The sequence below is a fragment of the Chlorocebus sabaeus genome, chromosome 15, assembly GCF_047675955.1.
Source record: "Chlorocebus sabaeus isolate Y175 chromosome 15, mChlSab1.0.hap1, whole genome shotgun sequence".
NCBI lineage: Eukaryota > Metazoa > Chordata > Mammalia > Primates > Cercopithecidae > Chlorocebus > Chlorocebus sabaeus.
Genome location: NC_132918.1, coordinates 90,521,673 through 90,540,382, shown reverse-complemented (window position 1 = coordinate 90,540,382; position 18,710 = coordinate 90,521,673). Strand labels below are relative to the sequence as shown.

Sequence of the window (18,710 nt, the reverse complement as noted above, 5' to 3'; positions counted from 1 at the left end):
ATTTCTTTCACATGTAAAGAGCATTGCTGCCTCCTCTTTCCCTCCCCAACCCATTCAAACTGGGCTTCTGCCCTCCTTGCTCCCCCTGCCTCTTTTGTTGGCTCCTTCTCCTCTAATCAGTTTCTAAAGGTTAGAGGGTACCAGGGATCCGTCCTGGGCATTCTTTTCTTCCATTTCTGAATGTTCTCCCTTAGTGATCCCATCCAGGCTCATGACTTTGAAGACCATGTATGTTCTGATGACTTCCCAATCTCTGTCTCCAGCCCTGATTTTCCCCCAAACTTCACTTGAATATCTAATTGCTTTCTTAACATTTTCACTTAGATGTCTGATGGGGCAACTCAAACATAGCTTATCCATGAAGAACTTGAGTTCTTCTCCCAGACTCGCCCTCCAGGCTTCCTATTTGTAGCAGCTGGCAGGCATGTTCACCCAATTGTTCAACCTTTACATCTAAGAGCCAGTCTCGATTCCCGGCTTTCCTCATCTTCCACTGGCAGCCCATCAGCAAGTCTTGTCTGCTTTATCTCCAAAGCACATTCCAAACTTGCCCACTTCTCTCCATCTGTATGCTAATCACTCTCACCCAAACCACCATCAAACTGTTTCCCAAATGACTGCAATGGCTCCTCAGCTGATCCATCTGTCACCATTTTATTCTCCACTCTTGACAGTGAAGCCCAAATGGCCATGTCATGCTCTTGTCTAAAACCCTCCCATGACTCCCACTGTACTTGAAATAAAATTCAAAGTCCTCAAAGCAAGATATATCCTGGTTTCTGCCTACCTCTCTGCACTCACTTCCTCCTCAGCTCTGCTCCAGCCACACTGATCTCTCTGTCGCTTAAAAACTTAAAGTCCGTTCCCACCTTAGGACCCCTGCACTGGCGGTTCTTCCTGGAACACTCTTCTCTTTGATGTTTGAATGACTGGTTCCCTTTCATCATTCACATCTCAGCTGAAATGTCAATACTCAAAGAGGCTTTTCCTGACCACAGGACTGAAGTGGGCACCCTCCACTTCCTATCACGTCATCGTATTCTCTTTCCTTACCTCCCAGAGGAGAGTCACACAGATAGACAGGAACAATAGGTATTTTCCTATATTTTTCCTGTCTATCTCTCTTCTGGGAGGTAAGTCCCACAAGGGCTGAGACATTGTCTTTCTTCTTCACCAGTATATCTGCAGGACTCAGAACAGTGCTCCACCGTATGTGTGTGTGTGTGTGGTGTGTGTTTGTGTGGTGTGTGTGTGTGGTGTGTGGTGTGTGTGTGTGGTGTGTGTGTGTGGTGTGCGGTGTGTGGGGGGGTGTGTGTGGTGTGTGTGTGTGGTGTGTGTGTGTGTGTGGGGTGTGTGTGGTGTGTGTGTGTGGTGTGTGTGGTGTGTGGTGTGTGTGGTGTGTGGTGTGTGTGGTGTGTGGTGTGGTGTGTGAGGGTGTGGTGTGTGTGGGTGTGGTGTGTGTGTGGTGTATGTGTGTGTGTACATACACTCACATAGTGTGGCTATATGTTGTTGAATGCATGAATAAATGGGTAAATAAATTAGTAACAGAGCTAGGACCAGAATCCAGGCCTCCTGCCCCCGTTCAGCGTTTTTTCCTGCATGCCGTATCAAGCTGCTGTTTTCACCAGTTTGATTGCTGTCTTCCTGTTGACCAGATACTTGGCACCATTCAACTTTCAACTGGTTCCAGAGCCCAGTGAGAAGGGAAATGGCCACAAGGGGGCGGGAGGGAGAGGAAAGAGGGCGTCTGATTGAATAACAAGGTCTGTAAGAAGCCCAGCAAGGACTGAGAATCTAGCATTCTACTATTCATTCCATCATCCACGGAATAATATTTAGTAAACACCTGCATGTCAGGCATCATGTAAGGTACCAGGGATAGAAAGACAAACCTACTTGGATGGATCTGACCGTCTCCAGAAGGAGATGGAGGCATAAGCACAGTGTAATGAGTGAGGACAGGGTGATACATGCCACGAAAACACAAAGCGGACGGGAGAACGCTATGTGAGGTGGGTTAGAGATCCAGAAGATGACCCAGGGAGGGGGACATTTGAACCGAGTCTTAAAGAGTGAAGGTGAATGATTGAAACCTCTCAGTCTGCATTTTCACATGAAAAGTACATTTGTCCGTCCCCTTTATTCTAACTGACAAAAAAAAAATCACTTTAGAAAGGCATACAGGATGACTCTGGTAGTGGAGAGAACCACTTATTAAGAAATACAGAATTCTTCATCCGGAAACATTTTTTTTTAGGAAATGAGATAGTTCTCTATTTCTTGCCACAAAGAGTCCACTCAAATAACTGCATCTCCCCTGCAGGTCTTGGAGTGAAACCACTGAGGCAATCACCTACATGAAGAAAGATCACCCAACAGAAAACTGCTTTCCGGAAACACCACAGACCACAGACTGTCTCTTTAAGAAATGTGCTGTCAGGTAAAAGCAAGATTTTGCAGCAGGTGAAAGAATGAGGTAGATGTACGTGTATTGATATAGAGAGATAGATTCATTGCTACATTTTTGAAAAGTTTCTTGGCTGGGTGTCTTGGCTCAGGCCTGTCTGTAATCCCAGCACTTTGGGAGACTGAGGTGGGCGGATCACCTGAGGTCAGGAGTTCGAGACCAGTCTGGCCAACATGGTGAAATCCCATCTCTCCTAAAAATACAAAAATCAGTTGGGTGCAGTGGCCTGTGCCTGTCATCCCAGCTACTCGGGAGGCAGAGGCAGGAGAATCACTTGAACCAGGAAGGCAGAGGTTGCAGTGAACCAAGATTGCACCACCGCACTCCAGCCTGGATGACAGAGTGAGTGAGAGTCAGTCTCAAAAAAAAAAAAAAACTTTCAGAACATCGAATATTGTTATTATTACGTACGGATCTGTATAGAAAGATCTAGAGGAATAATTACAAACAAAAGTGTGGGATGATGAGGTGCTCACGTTTCTTGAGTCCTGCATTTTGGTACTGTTTTAATTGTTCTGAACAAACGTGTATTTATTTTGGGACTTGTTTAGAATGTAGGTCTGATTTGTTTTATGACGCTTAAGAATGTGTTACTGGCTACACATTCCAGAAACATGTGAAGAGAAGATTTCCCTAAGGTATACCACTTCCCAATACTTACAGAACAAATAAACCGAGACCCAGGAAGATGGTGCGGCTTTTCTCCTAGACTGGGACCTTCAGCTCCATGGTTGCCAACTTCAGTGCTGAAAGCTCAAAGACACAGATATCTCCAACTCCAACACACATATTTGGAAACTTAGGCAAAATATTGCTTTGTGGAAAACGGTGCAACTCCTTACAGGAGAGAGAAGTTTTTGTATTAAGCTGAAAAGCGGCTAATTGTGTATTTCTTCAACGACAGGCAATTCTTGGTGGCAAATGTGACACAGGTGAAGAAGACAGAAACATACAGGCTAGTGCTTTTCCAGAAATACAAGTGAAATCAAAATCGCATGGATATTACCTTTGGTGCCTTTTGTCTATCTTAGAAACTCACTAAGTTCTTTGGATAGCATCCATTTAATTTATAAGTATTTACTGAGCACTTAGTATATGCTTAGCCGCTGGGGTACAACACAGAGTCACAGAGACAAATTCTTGGCACCCCTCAAGCTCCTATCCTCCTGGGGAAACATATGAAGCAAGATAATGTATAAATAAGGGAGAGAATTTCGGGTAAAGATATAATGAAGCAGGGAAAGGAACGGTGACAAGAGTGCTATTTTTGAAAAGGCCAGGAAGCCTTTTAGGGAAAAGTGCCATTTGAGCAAGGACCTGGAGTGAGGAAGGGAGCTGCGCAGAGCTCTCAGGGGAGGGCAGCAAAGGAGGTCAGCAAGAGGCAGGCCCTGGGCAGGAATAAGAATTTCTTATGTTTCTGAAAAGGCGAAGAACATCTTAAAGAGCTCACAGCATTTGGAATGTTAAGGTTCTGTGTTGCTGTTTTCATGTTTATAGACTCAGTGCTGTAAATGTAGCTCTGTTGCTTACATATTTTAGAGTGAATTTTATTTAGGAGTCTAAATCTACTACGAAGGCACGGCCTTATCTAAATGTCTCTAAAAATACCTCCTGCCTATCACAAAGAAAGAATTTCACTCACAAGAGTCAAAGTTGTTCATTCCACCAGGAGAGAGAAGGCTGGACCAACAGCACCCCTGGGTTTCAGTCCACACTCCCCACTCCCTGACAGACTGCCTTGAACATGTGGCTGGAGGGGTCACAAAAGGGACAGAGAACAGAGCGACAGAAGATGCCTTCTGCAGTCTCAACTTTTAGCCCCAGTTGTTAGAGAACTGGTATCTCCCCTACACATCTGGCTCTGGTGGAGATAGAAATGACAGCTCCTACTTACAACGAGGAGACTGTGGCTCAGAGAAGTCAGGCGGCTGCCCAGGACCGTGGAGAAAGCCAGCTCTGCCTCGTAACCCTCGCTCTGTTACCTGGCTCCCATTAGAGTCTGTGTTCCACTTCAGGAAACGAGCTTGTTGATTTTTCATTTACACAAAAATGAAAAATAAACACCAGATGTTTAAAAACATGTTGCAACACGTCCTGCTGGAACTTAAAAGTGCATTCTGACCAAAAAAATTAAATTAGAAAATCCACATAGCAAAAAAAAAAAAAAAGTTATGAATGAAAATAGTTTGTCTCTCTCTCACACATACTCTCTCTTGCACACACACACACACACACGAAAACAATATCTCATTTCTCCTTCAGGGAGCAGCTGTGAAGGAAATTGGGGGAGGAGGGTGGACACAACATCCCATCTTTGTGTTTCGGTACAGACTAAGCTTTTAGGCCAGCTCTCCTGGCTGGAGCAGGGGCGTGGCCTGCATGAGAAGTAAACATCAGAGATCTGAAGAAGCTTATAAAATCGCTTGGGAGAGGCCAGTCACCAAGACAGGCATCTCAAATCGGCTGATTCTGCATCTGGAAACTGCCTTCATCTTGAAAGAAAAGGTATGTACTGTAGTTTTCACCTTTTCATTTATGATAATAATGTCTAAAATAGGAACGGTCTTGGTTCTCCATTGCCCCTTTTCAGCTACATATAATCACCACTGATTGAGAGTTTGTGCCGGTAGCGTTAGACTTGTTCTCATTTTTCCTCAAACAAATGTACAAGGTAGGTATTATCAGAGCCATTCTTCCGGTGACGAAACTGAGGTAGATACACTAGCAACAGGCCTAAGATAAAACCAAACCCGGCGTGAACTCATCCCAGCATCGTTTGCTTCCCCCTCCAAACTGGACAATAAGGAATTTCTCGACGCACAAACACTGTGCCAGGTGAATTCTCAGCGAGCTGTCCAACTGTGCATCACAGTAAAATAGTCTGGAAACTGGAATTAATGGTGTGAATAGAAAATGCATTTAATATCATAAAATACTGTGTTTGGGAGATACGTTTCTTGTTGTATTTAATGGCTAAATGAGTCTTTGAGACCTAATGACTTATCGGAACCTATTTTATTTTATGAGGTGAAATTTCAAAATCTAGTCCTTCATGTTCTGCAGGTCTTTGAGGTCAAGTGCTGTGACCCCAGGCACTGAGGGCGCACGCTTGTGGGAGACCTAGGCTTACATTCTAGCCTGTCCCCAGGCACTGAGAGCACGGGTTTGTGGGAGACCTAGGCTTACATTCTAGCCTGTCCCCAGGCACTGAGAGCACGGGTTTGTGGGAGACCTAGGCGTACATTCTAGCCTGTCCCCAGGCACTGAGAGCGCGGGTTTGTGGGAGACCTAGGCTTACATTCTAGCCTGTCCCCAGGCACTGAGAGCGCGGGTTTGTGGGAGACCTGGGCTTACATTCTGGCTTCGTAGTTTACCAGGAAGTAACCCGGGCAAATTCACCTCGTTGGTACAAAGAGTGTCAGCAGAGGTCGCCTCCAGAGGAGGTGCTATGGAGACTGAGTGCATAGCACCCTTAAAATCCTGAGACCAGGGCTTCTCCGTGGGGAAGCTTAATGCAAGTGGAGCAGTGATTTCCAGCTAGTGCCAGGTCCAAGGTGGATGCACTATAACCTTAGTAGGATTGCTTTCAAATTACCTCATATCCCGTTAAAAATCATATTTATTTATTTATTTATTATTTTTTTGAGATGGAGTCTCACTCTGTCACCCAGGCTGGAGTGCAGTGGCACGATCTCGGCTCACTGCAGCCTCCGCCTCCCAGGTTCATGTCATTCTTGTGCCTCAGCCTCCCAAGTAGCTGGGATTATAGGACTGCGCCACCACGCCCAGCTAATTTTTGTATTTTTTGTTTGTTTGTTTTTGTTTTGTTTTTTTTTTGAGATGGAGTTTTTGCTCTATTGCCCAAGTTAGAGTGCAATGGTGCGATCTTGGCTTACTGCAACCTCTGTCTCCCACATTCGAGCAATTCTCCTGCATCAGCCTCCCGAGTAGCTGGGATTACAGGTACCTGCCACCGCACCTGGCTAATTTTTTGTATTTTTAGTAGAGACGGGGTTTTGCCATGTTGACCAGGCTGGTCTCAAACTCTTGACTGCAGGTGATGCCCCCACCTCAGCCTCCCAAAGTGCTAGGATTACAGGCATGAGCCACTGCACCTGGCATAATTTTTGTATTTTTAGTAGAGACAGGGTTTCACCACATTGGGCAGGCTGATCTCAAACTCCTGACCTCAAATGATCCGCCCACCTCAGCTTCCCAAAGTGCTGGGATTACGGGCATTAGCCATCGTGCCTGGCCAAAAATAATATTTAAATTATACTTAGTTTGTAAAGTATTTAAACTCCTCATTAGAACAGTCTTCCTATTGATATCAGAAGAAGATGCAAAAATATAAGTGGTATATAATCCATATGTTACCCACAGTCTTAAGTACACATTAAGAACATGCTGAATAAGTAATGGGCAAATTAGAATGGAAGGACATTGAAAACTATGATGGATGCTGTCCACCCTCTCTCACGAGGAGTTTTTGTTGTTGTTGTTGCTTGTTTGTTTTGAGATGGAGTTTTGCTCTTGTTGCCCAGGTTGGAGTACAATGGTGCGATCTTGGCTCACCACAACCTCCACCTCCTAGGTTCAAGCAATTCTCCTGCCTCAGCCTCCCGAGCAGCTGGGATTACAGAAGCGCACCACCATGCCCGGCTATTTTTTTTATTTTTAGTAAAGACAAGGTTTCTCTGTGTTGGTCAGGCTGGTCTCAAACTCCCGACCTCAGGTGATCCATTTGCCTCAGCCTCCCAAAGTGCTGGGATGACAGGCCTGAGCCACTGCACCCGGCCTCACAAGGAGTTTTCACCACAGGAATAAAACTCATGTAGCCAAGAGACATCTTTGGAAGAGAGGCAATCAAGGGGGGTTGCTCTGAAATCCTCCTACTGAGGTAAAGAATATGTTTCAGCCCACAAGAGAACATTTTATCAGAGTAAGATGCAGAACTGACTTTTGTTGTAAGTGTCGTGTGGTGGTGAGACTCATCAGGTCACTGTGGCGGGGGGTTACTGAAAGGCCCTGTGGTGGCACAGAAGCAGCAGGTTCAGGGTGCTGCGGACAGGAGAGGCGGAGATGGGCCCGAGTCCCAGCTGTCTGCCCCTTCCAGGCCCCAGCTTCGCCATCTGTACACCTTGGAAGTAGGGCTAGAGAGATGACCTCTGAGGTCCTCTCCACTGTGGGGGACCTTGTAGAATGTGCACAATGTGTGGCCAGTCTTTGAGCTTTGACCCTCTGGGACAGGCTTTCAGCTTGGGCCTACGAACTAGAACTAAAGATCTCTTTAAAATGGATGCAAATTTGTGTGGGTTTAGGCTGCATTTCTATAAATTCGTCATCCCCTAAAAGGTTAAAAGACAGGTGTTGTTTACACGGTGGTGGAGCTGCTGAGAAAGGGAGCCTGGAAGACCAGGGAAAGCGGCCCTGTTGCAGACTTGCTCAGAGGGGCCTCAGTAACTGTCCCCCACCGCAGCGACCCCAGCTGGCAAGCTTCCACTCATTACATAACTGTTCTTCTGAAAACCAGGCAACAAAACCTCCAGGAAAAAAAAGCTATTGATTATTAAAGGGTATTTAGAGGTTTAGAGACTCATAAGAAAGCAGTTATAATTATTCCTGTAATGACACATCCTTTGAAATGCTCAGATCTGAGAACATTTTGCTTGCATTGCATCAGTCATCATCATTACAGGGAGAAACGCAGAGAGCTGGAAATAGCTCGTGTGCAAGCTACAGGCAAGGAGTCACAAGGAAAGGAGCAAATTGACAGCAAGTCAGTGAAGGAAACGGGGGAGCTTCAAATACCCAGAACCTGCACGCAGTTCTGCAGCCTCCGTCTCCCTGCCCCCTGCCCCCTGTCCCCGCCCCCTGTCCCCGCGCCCTCTGTGTCCCCACCCTCTGTCCCCCCGCCCCTGTCCCCCCCGCCCCCTGTCCCCTCGCCCTCCGTCTCCCCGCCCTCCGTCTCCCCGCCCCCTGTCCCCCCGCCCCCTGTGCCCCCGCCCCCAGTCCCCCCGCCCCCTGTCCCCCCGCCCCCCGTCCCCCCGCCCTCTGTCTCCCCGCCCCCTGTCCCCTCGCCCCCTGTCCCCCCGCCCTCTGTTCCCCCGCCCTCTGTCTCCCTGCCCTCTGTCTCCCTTCCCTGCTGCCCTGCTTCAAAGCCAGCTTCTGCTGCCAAAGGACTCTTGGGGTTGAAATGCCTGCTGCACAGTTACACATCAGCCGACAGTCCTTCTCTGATTTAATGAACTTCATCTATGAAAAATACCCTCGCCGGGCGCGGTGGCTCAAGCCTGTAATCCCAGCACTTTGGGAGGCCGAGATGGGCGGATCACGAGGTCAGGAGATCGAGACCATCCTGGCTAACACGGTGAAACCCCGTCTCTACTAAAAACACAAAAAAAACTAGCCGGGCGAAGTGGCGGGCGCCTGTAGTCCCAGCTACTCGGGAGGCTGAGGCAGGAGAATGGCGTAAACCCGGGAGGCGGAGCTTGCAGTGAGCTGAGATCCGGCCACTGCACTCCAGCCCGGGCGACAGAGCAAGACTCCGTCTCAAAAAAAAAAAAAAAAAAAAAAAAGAAAAATACCCTCAACAGGCCAGGTGCAGTGGCTCAGGCCTGTAATCCTAGCACTTTGGGAGGCCGAGGCGGGTGGATCACCTGAGGTCAGGAGTTTGAGACCAGCCTGGCCAACATGACAAAACCCCATCTCTACTAAAAATACAAAAATTAGCCAGGAGTTGTGGTGGGCACCTGTAATCTCAGTTACTCGGGAGGTTGAGGCAGGAGAATCACTTGAACCGGGAGGGAGAGGTTGCAGTGAGCCGAGGTCGTGTCAGTACATTCCAGCCTGGGTGACAGAGTGAGACTCCATCTCAAAACAAAACAAAACAAAACAAAAACCCTCAACAGAATGTCAAAAAAAAAAAAGAAAAAAAAGAAACAGAAACCTCTGAAACCATCATCTTTCTGCTTTTGATAATAACAGTAAGGAGCATTGACTGAGTATTTACTCTGTGTCAGACACTCCCCTAAGTACTCTCTTGATATTATCTCATTTAATTCTCACAAAAATTCATGAGCTGGGAATGAGTATTATTCCCACTTACTAGACAAGGAAGCTAAGGCATAAATTGGACACAGTTATACTTAGCATGGCCAGAGTCAGGATCTGAACCTGGCTGGGTGACCCTGGGGTCCCCAGCAGGCCACTCCCTGTTAAGGTTTCCAAGCGCACTCGGGCTGGTAGAGCAGCCAGCAAGCTGAGGGCAGGGGGAGGGGTGGTGTCACAGAGGCATCTCCCCGAAGAATCTCGGAAGACACTAAGCGTTGGGCAAGGTTTGGTTTGGTTTTGTGTCTTTCATGGTTCGCTTGGAGGCTTTAATTTCCCCTTTACATGGCCCCCTCCATGTCCCGACTTTACACAGCCCTCTCCATGTCCCCGACTTTACACAGCCCCCTCCATGTCCCCCACTTTACACAGCCCTCTCCATGTCCCCGACTTTACACAGCCCCCTCCATGTCCCCAACTTTACACAGCCCCCTCCATGTCCCCCACTTTACACAGCCCCCTCCATGTCCCCCACTTTACACGGCCCCCTCCATGTCCCCCACTTTACACGGCCCCCTCCATGTCCCCCACTTTACACAGCCCCCTCCATGTCCCCCACTTTACACAGCCCCCTCCGCGTTGTTTCTGTTCATTTGACAAGTATCTACTGAGCCGACACTCTTGAGGTCCGTGGGTGATTCTGAGGAGAACCAGACACGGTGCCTATCCTGGGAGATGCATAATCAGGTGGGAGTGTGGTGCAAAATCAACCCAACAAACTGGAAGAGCAGGCGGAGAGTGCCCTGGTGGAGGTGCAGAGGCTCCGAGGAAAGCCTCACAGCAATACGGACAGGCAGGTGTCCCCTGCAGGATGAGGGTTCACATGCGCTGGGGAGAGAAGAGGAGAGACCGCCCACAGAGGGGCCCGTGGGCACAGGACTCTTGCTTCACGATTGTGTGGACTTAGGAGGCTCAGAATGACAACCCCAGCTGCTGTGTGTTCCTCTAACTCCAGGTCCCTTCTCCAGCCACCCAGCCCCAAGATGGTGATGCTGCTGCTGCTGCTTTCCACACTGGCTGGCCTTTTCGGTGCAGCAGAGGGACAAGCATTTCATCTTGGGAAGTGCCCCTCGCCTCCGGTGCAGGAGAATTTTGACCCGAATAAGGTAAAAGGCGAACCTCCCATTTGTTTTGCTGCCTCTGATGTGAACAAGCATTCTACAAGATTCAATTTAATTATGCTGCTTTAATTTCCACTGCACACCTTGGGACACATATTTATCTTATTTGGGGTTTCCCCAAAGCGGACAATCTGCTGAGACAAAGACTGGGGGCAGAGAGGTTCGGGGTGATCCCAGGACGCACGAGAGCAGGTGGGAAAGTGAGTCGGAGACAGCACAGAAGCAATAAAGGGAGCGTTCATGAGCTGTCACCCTGGGCCATCAGGGTCAGTCACACCGGGCACCCTCTGAGGACAGGTGGAGCATGCTCCTCCGAGTGTCCATCAGCTGCTGCCCGCAGGCTATGGGAGCGTCTGTGGCGCTAGCCAAGCCCCCTGGCAGAGGACAGACACAGCGCCTCATCCCCGTCACCTCCCCAAAGCCTTGGTGACCAACTCCCTATTCAGGGTGGATGAGGCAAGTTCCATGCACTCTGGAGTCCTAGCTCCCCACAGCAAACACATCTGACTTTGCACAAGATTTGAAGATGACTTGTAGAATCATGCACTGTTTCAGAAGAAAGTTACTTCCCATCATCCCCCTTTATTTTTTTCTTTTTCTTTTTCTGTTTTTTTCTGAGATGGAGTCTTGCTCTCTCGCCCAGGCTGGAGTGCAGTGGCGTGATCTCGGCTCACTGGGACTACAGGCGCCCGCCACCACACCCGGCTAAATTTTGTGTTTTTAGTAGAGACAGGGTTTCACTAAGTTAGCCAGGATGGTCTCCATCTCCTGACCTCGTGATCCACCCGCCTCAGCCACCCAAAGTGCTGGGATTACAGGTGTGAGCCACCACGCCCGGCCAATTTTTTGTATTTTTAGTACAGACAGAGTTTCATCATGTTGGCCAGGATGGTCTCGATCTCCAGACCTTGTGATCCTTCTGTCTTGGCCTCCCAAAGTGCTGGGATTACAGGTGTGAGCCACCGCACCCAGCCCCATCATTCCCCCCTTTTTTTTTTTTTACAGAGTCTAGAATGTCACAGCAATATTGGCTGAAGGGGACACTGAGAAGAGCCCTTTGCTCAGCATTGACCCCCCGCCCGCACATCCCATCCTAGTCACGGATTCTCATTTCAATTAATCTCTTGCCCAGTTGCCCCTGGGAACAATGAGGCCCATTTTTGTCTGGCTTCCCCAGGACAGGGCTCAACTTCTGCACAACAGTGCGGAAAAGGTTGCAGGTCCCCAGAGAACCACAGGTTTTGCTCTGCTTGTTGTCTCTGCAGTATTTCGGAAGATGGTACGAAATTGAGAAGATCCCAACAACCTTTGAGAACGGACGCTGCATCCAGGCCAACTACTCACTAAAGGAAAATGGAAAGATCAAAGTGTTAAACCAGGAGTTGAGGTGAGTGGCTGCGGCCATCCGGGGCCAGGCCGGTGGCGTGCGGACCCGGAGGGACCAGGTGTCCAGCAGCCTGGGTCAGGGAGGATGGGTCCTTGCCAGGTGTGGACTCTGCTCCCAGCAGGGATTGAGAGGAAGGCATTTGTCAGGCCAGGACGGCAAGGACTAGGATCCACTTATGCGCTTCCATGACCGCCTGCTGGGCACAAACTGACACGGTTCCTGCCCTCACTGCAAAATAGATACTCTGGTAGCAAAGAACATCGAGACCATCTCCTCTGACCTCCAGTCCAGGAGAGAAGCCGCTTGACACCATCTGCTGACAGAAGCATCCAGCTTTGTTCAAACACTTCCGGGAACTGGGAGCTCATCACCTTCCAGGACAGTTCATCCCATCTCTGGGCAGCTGAATGTATCAGAAAGCTCCTTTTCTTACTAAGCAAGAATCACATACACAATATATACACGTCCTCTGTAAGCAGGATATCCTTTAGAAATGTACAGTTCTATTACCGAGGGCTTCTAACACAATATTTAATCCAGAAAGTTACACTTTGGAAAGCAAATATAAACTTAAGAAGAGCCCCAGGAAGAACTCCTTCCTATCCCCCTTCCACTCTTGAAAATACGAATGCAGCTTTCCATGAACATGTTGTGAGTTCACGGTCAGAGACTGGTGTCCCGAAAACCGTTCTGGAGCAAAATGCAATTGACGGTGAAAAGGGCAGAATCTGTTGGGAGGAGACTGGTTTGTTGCTAAGTCAATGTGTGCAGATAGGAACAGACCATCTTCTCCCGCTGTCTGAGATTCAGATAAGAGAGGAGGGCACGGTCTCCAGCTTTACATGGTGATAAACAGAGAATGTAGTAGGGAACATCAGAGCACATTTCCCAAAACCCCTGGCCTGTTGCTCATTGTCTGGTTTCTAGGACATCCGTCACCACTAACCATAGCACTAACCCACTGTCTTTTTTTTTTTTTTTCTTGAGACGAAGTCTCACTCTGTTGCCCAGGCTGGAGTGCAATGGTGCGATCTCGGCTCACTGCAACCTTCGCCTCCCAGGTTCAAGCAATTCTCCTGCCTCAGCCTCCCGAGTAGCTGGGACTACAGGTGCCCACCACCACTGCACCTGGCTAATTTGTTGTAGTTTAGTAGAGACGGAGTTTCCCCATGTTGACCAGGCTGATCTCCATCTCCTGACCTCGTGATCTGTCCCCCTTGGCCTCCCAAAGTGCTGGGATTACAGGCATGAGCCACCGCACCCGGCCAACCTACTGAGTTTCTAACACATATGACTGCTCTAATTTCAGTTGGCCTCCCTGCTCTGCCTTGAGGATTGATGAACAGACATCATCTCCTCTGTTGGCTCCCTAGGAAGAGCACCCTGATGCCTTTCCACCCTCACCAGGCCTGGTGGTGCACACCTGTAATCCCATTTCCCAGCGAGGCTGAGGGAGGAGAATTGCTTGAACCCAGGAGGCAGAGGTTGCAGTGAACTGAGACCACACCACTGCACTCCAGCTTGGGGAACAGAGCAAGACTCCGTCTCCAAAAAAAAAAAAAAAAAAGTGAATCTTCTTTGTGTGTTGCGTTGTTTTGTTTGTTTTTCCATTCTCTTTTATTCCCTCTCTTTGGATCCTGGGAGCAGGAATTGGTCTTTCAGGCCATTGCAGATAGTCAGAGACAGTGTTGAAGTGCAAGGGCCTACCATACTGTCCCGTCCTGGAGCTTGTCAATTGCGGCTTCTTATCACCCCGCTCTTCCCCTGCTTGGCCTCAGAGACAGTCACAAAGGAAAGGGCAGGCCGTGGAGCTAGGGTCTAGCCTGCCTTTGAGAGCCTCTCTTACCAGAAATCACGGTGTTGGCTGCCATGGTCCTTAGTGGCACAAATCTTGCCTTTCATTAGTTTTTGGCTTTCAATGAGTTGTTTATCTTTTCTCTTTTCTTTTTTGTTTTTTGTATTTTTTCTTTTTTTTACTCATTGCAGAGCTGATGGAACTGTGAATCAAATTGAAGGTGAAGCTACCCCAGTTAACATCACAGAGCCTGCCAAGCTGGAAGTTAAGTTCTTCTGGTGTAAGTCTCCACTTTTCCCAGGAGGATTCAGGGACAGGAAATATGCAAACTGAAGGCTAGCGCCCTGGCTCGGAGAATTCCTGAGACACCTGAGTGTCATCTATAATGAGTCAGCATATAATTATCTGTCAAACACTTACTACATGCCATGCACTGGGGTTGCCATGATGAGCCAGACAGAGCTGGCCTTGGTACTTACGGAGCTCACATCCCAGTGCGGATACGGACACTAGCTAGCGTTTCAATAGGTGAAACACGAATAGGTGCACACAGGACAGGGCTGTAGAAGACCCAATCCAGTCTTGTTTCTCAGAGGAAACTGGGGCCCGAAAAATTAGCAGATCTTAGCAGAACAACCTGCATGGTGCAGAAACTTGGAAGCAAGAGATGACGAGAGTGATGGTAAATTTGAATCCTGCTTCCGCCACCTTCCAGTCACATTGTTGGGGATCCTGTGAGATATCTAATGAAAGGCATTTGCCTCTGGGTTCTTAGCTAACTGAGGAAGGGACACAGGCAATAGAGAAGGCACCAAACATCAGTTTTACTGCTGATGTAGCTACACTAGAGAGTTCAACCCAGAACCGTGAGACTTTCTAACACGAACAGTGCTTGAGAGCCCCTTTCCCACCTGCAGGGCAGACACTGAAGTCATCAGCTACAAAAATTGCTCCCCCCACTTCCCACTTCTCACCCCTGCCACTCCTCCACCCCCCACCAGTCAAGTTCCTAGAGGCGGGCGGAGAGGAAGTTCTTATTTTATAGGCCAAGAAAGGAAGCTGGGAGGAGAAAACAGTTCTTCTCACATATATGAATGTGGACAACTAACTTCACATGTACGAGCCAGAAATAACTGCTCAGTGTCATGAAAGTAAACTAGATACACACGCTCTGTAAACTGTAAAGGGCTTTATACACAGTTTCTCTTGTTATTTTTATCAAGAAGGAAGCTAAAGTGCAAGCGGGCTGAGTGACGCAGGCCGTCACTGAACTCATTAGAAGAAGAGTTGGGACCTAAACCTAGGTCTCCAAACTCTCCACTTATTCTTCCCACATGGATCAGGGATGGGGATTGGAGTGAAAGCTAACTATTAGGTGCCTAACAGTCTTCATAAGGAAGCCTGGGACAGGAACTAAAAGAGGCAGGAGCTATTGGCTGGGAAAGGTGGAGGGAAAGATGTATTCCGGTTGGGAGGATTAGGTGTAGGCCTTGTAGGATGTATGGGAGATTATGGGAAAGGATTTCCAAGTGAAGGGAACTGGAACATAGAAGGACTGAATACAGGCATATCACGAAGTCAGAAGTCAGAAGTTCGAGACCAGCCTGGCCAACATGGTGAAACCCCGTCTCTACTAAAGACATAAAAAATTACCTGGGTATGGTGGCGCCTGCCTGTAATTCCAGCTGCTCAGGATGCTGAGGCAGGAGAATCTCTTCAACCCCGGAGGTGGAGGTTGCAGTGAGCTGAGATTGTGCCATTGTACTCCAGCCTGGGTGATAAGAGCAAAACTCCATCTCAAAAAAAAAAAAAAAAAAAAGAAGAAGAAGAAGAAGAAGGCCTGAATAAAGCAGCCTAGAGTCTGGGAGGGTACATGGAGAGGGCGATGAGGTTAGGAAGGGCCTTGAATGCCACATTAGATGACTTGAAGTTTCTTCCATAAACAATAGGAGACTGTCAAAGTTTTCAAATGAGGAGAGACAAGTGAAGTTTTTTTCTGTATTGTATCTGGGTAAATTTACTCTTGAGAGCTGGAGCACGAGAGGAAGGCAGATGTGCAGGCCTGGGTGTGTGTGGGTGGGCCATGATGCCACTGCTGGCAGAGGTGGGAGACAGATTTTTCCAAAATCACTCTGGGCTTAAGAGTTCTCGGCCGGGCGCGGTGGCTCAAGCCTGTAATCCCAGCACTTTGGGAGGCCGAGACAGGCGGATCACTAGGTCAGGAGATCAAGACCACCCTGGCTAAGACGGTGAAACCCCATCTCTACTAAAAAATACAAAAAACTAGCCGGGCGAGGTGGCGGCGCCTGTAGTCCCAGCTACTCGGGAGGCTGAGGCAAGAGAATGGCGGGAACCCGGGAGGCGGAGCTTGTAGTGAGCTGAGATCCGGCCACTGCACTCCAGCCTGGGCGACAGAGCGGGACTCCGTCTCAAAAAAAAAAAAAAAAAAAAAAAAAAGAGTTCTCAGTCCAGCTGAGAGCACAGAGCAGCTGAAATGTGCAGATGGGTGATGACTATAGCGCTCTCGCTCTCTCTCTGGGTGAGTGAGGCAGGCAGGCAGGGCACCAACAGTGCTAGAAAGGTAAGTCGGAAACACTCAGGCTAGGCTCTCGTCCAGACTTCTTTCAAGGGTCTTTCTGTTTCTGGATTCAGAGGCCGGAGGGCTTGGCGGGTGGTTGCCTGGGCCACCCTTCTTGTGTTGTCCTGAGGTTTCTCTTGCCCTCTCCCTCCAGTAATGCTGCCTCTCTCTGGTTCTCAGTTATGCCATCGGCACCATACTGGGTCCTGGCCACCGACTATGAGAACTATGCCCTCGTGTATTCCTGTGTCAGCATCATCAGTCTTTTTCGTGTGGATTATGCTTGGATCTTGGCAAGAAACCGTCATCTCCCTTCAGAAACAGTGGACTTTCTAAAAAATATCCTGACTTCTAATAACATTGATGTCAAGAAAATGACGGTCACAGATCAGGAGAACTGCCCCGAGTTCTCGTAACCACGCTCCACAGGGAGGCTGTGCCCACTCCACGTTACATTTCCTGCTTTGCTTTCCCCCACCCCACCCACTCCTCATAAACACAAACCAATCAACCATGACAAACCTTCGCAAACACCAGAAGGGAGGGTTGACCACGGAAGACAGTGGTGAGGAGCTCAAGGGAGTTGGCCTGAATACACAGCCATACCCTACCCTGTTACCCTGCTAGCCGCAAAATAAACTGGTTGCTGACCTGCTGTGCTCACGGTGATTGCAAGTTGGATTAATTATTGTGGGTTTTTCATTATAAGCTTATGCTTAGAAATCCTTAAACAGGCTGGTCGTGGTGGCTCATGCCTGTAATTCCAGTACTTTGGGAGGCTGAGGCAGGAGGATCACCTGAGGCCAGGAGTTCAAGACCAGTCTGGGCAACATAGCAAGACCTCATCTCTACAAAAAATTTTAAAAAATTAGCTGGGTATGGTGGTGCACACCTATGCTAGCTACTCAGGAGGTGGTGGCAGGAGGATCACTTGAGCCCAAGAGTTTGAGGGTACAGTGAGCTATGATGGCACCACTGCACTGCAGCCTGGGCAACAGAGCAAGACACTGCCTCTAAAAAGAAAAAAGAAAAAAGAAAAAAAAAAAATCCTGAAGCAGTTATGTTGAAAAAACCAAGCACTGAATTGTCCTAGTTTAAAGGTAACAATCCTGTTTCTGGAAGCGGGGAAGCTGATGGCAAAGGCATATTCTGGGTGACCTGAATCCAAATGCCCCCATTCTGGAGTAGATGCTCCCTTCAGGGGGAATTACTTGGGGGCTCGGAGTCTCTGTGGGGCAGTTTCCTTGAAGTGTTTACTTTCTCCTCAGGTCTTCAGAGTCAGGCTGAAGAATGAGCCCATCTAGGGGTTTATGTAAGGAAGAGGAGAATCTACGAGGAAGAACATAGGGAGTTTTTTTTTTAAGAAAAAAATACATATATATATATAATCTATACGTATTTTAAAATACATATATATATAATCCATATGTATTTTAAAATACATATATATGTGTGTGTATATGTGTGCTGTCATTCATTCAACTGATATTTACGGAAGCCCAATTGCATTCCAGGAATGGAAAATATAGAATCCCTGTCCTCCCATAGAAGCTCACAGTCTAGTGAGGGAGAAACAGATAAAGATGCAATTATAATCCAAGGTGAAGAGTGCAAAGGCAGAGGCACACAGAGGATGCCAGGGAGCTCCAGGAAAGTCCCAACCCCTGCCAGACACAGGTAAGCACTAGGGTTGTGCAGCTATGCCTATGAGCACTCCAACTTCCCAGTACCAACAGGTCTCAAGAACCTCTTTCTGGCCAGGCGCGGTGGCTCATGCCTGTAATCCCAGCACTTTGGAAGGCCAAGGTGGGTGGATCACCTGATGTCAGGAGTTTGAGACCAGCCTGCCCAACATGGTGAAGCCCTGTCTCTACTAAAAATACAAAACTTAGCCAGGTGTGGTGGCAGGCGCCTGTAGTCCCAGCTACTCAGAAGGCTGAGGCAGGAAAATTGCTTGAACCCGGGAGGCAGAGGTTGTAATGAGACGAGATGGTGCCATTGCACTCCAGAGTGGGTGACAGAGCAAGACTCCATTACAAAAATAAAAAAAACTTCCTTGAGTTTGGTTTTTTAACATTGTGACTTTTAAAATCAGAAAGACCTCAGAATGTTGGCCCTGTAATTTAACTTAACTTAGCTCACATAACTGACAATTTTCTAATGTTTTGGGAAATGAATAGAAAATTAAGCCATCTGATTAGATTTTTGCTTTTTTAACATGAATATGAAATGCTCATTTTCTGGAGCAC

General features: G+C 48.2%; 1 protein-coding gene and 1 long non-coding RNA gene across 3 annotated transcripts in view; one reads left to right on the top strand and one right to left on the bottom strand.

Moving 5' to 3' along the window:
- Nucleotides 1-4,787: 4,787 nt before the first annotated feature.
- On the top strand, nucleotides 4,788-17,130 carry APOD (apolipoprotein D). Of its 2 annotated transcripts, none has more exons than XM_008009599.3 (5): nucleotides 4,788-4,975; nucleotides 10,549-10,686; nucleotides 11,967-12,088; nucleotides 14,075-14,163; nucleotides 16,642-17,130. In XM_008009599.3, exons 1-5 carry the CDS (start codon nucleotides 4,850-4,852, stop codon nucleotides 16,875-16,877), a joined length of 711 nt encoding a protein of 236 aa, XP_008007790.3. In that variant the 5' UTR covers nucleotides 4,788-4,849; the 3' UTR covers nucleotides 16,878-17,130. The 2 variants fall into 2 exon arrangements, with proteins under 2 accessions (XP_008007790.3, XP_008007791.3); XM_008009600.3 differs by having other exon boundaries at nucleotides 4,870-4,975; nucleotides 10,536-10,686.
- The window catches only part of LOC140713510 (uncharacterized), a 31,370-nt gene continuing 24,611 nt past the window's right edge, over nucleotides 11,952-18,710 (bottom strand). Inside the window, exons 2-3 of the long non-coding RNA XR_012095633.1 lie at nucleotides 15,537-15,679; nucleotides 11,952-12,520 (exon numbers count right to left, since the gene is read on the bottom strand). This is a non-coding gene — a long non-coding RNA (uncharacterized lncRNA). The remainder of the gene's footprint in view (nucleotides 12,521-15,536; nucleotides 15,680-18,710) is intronic.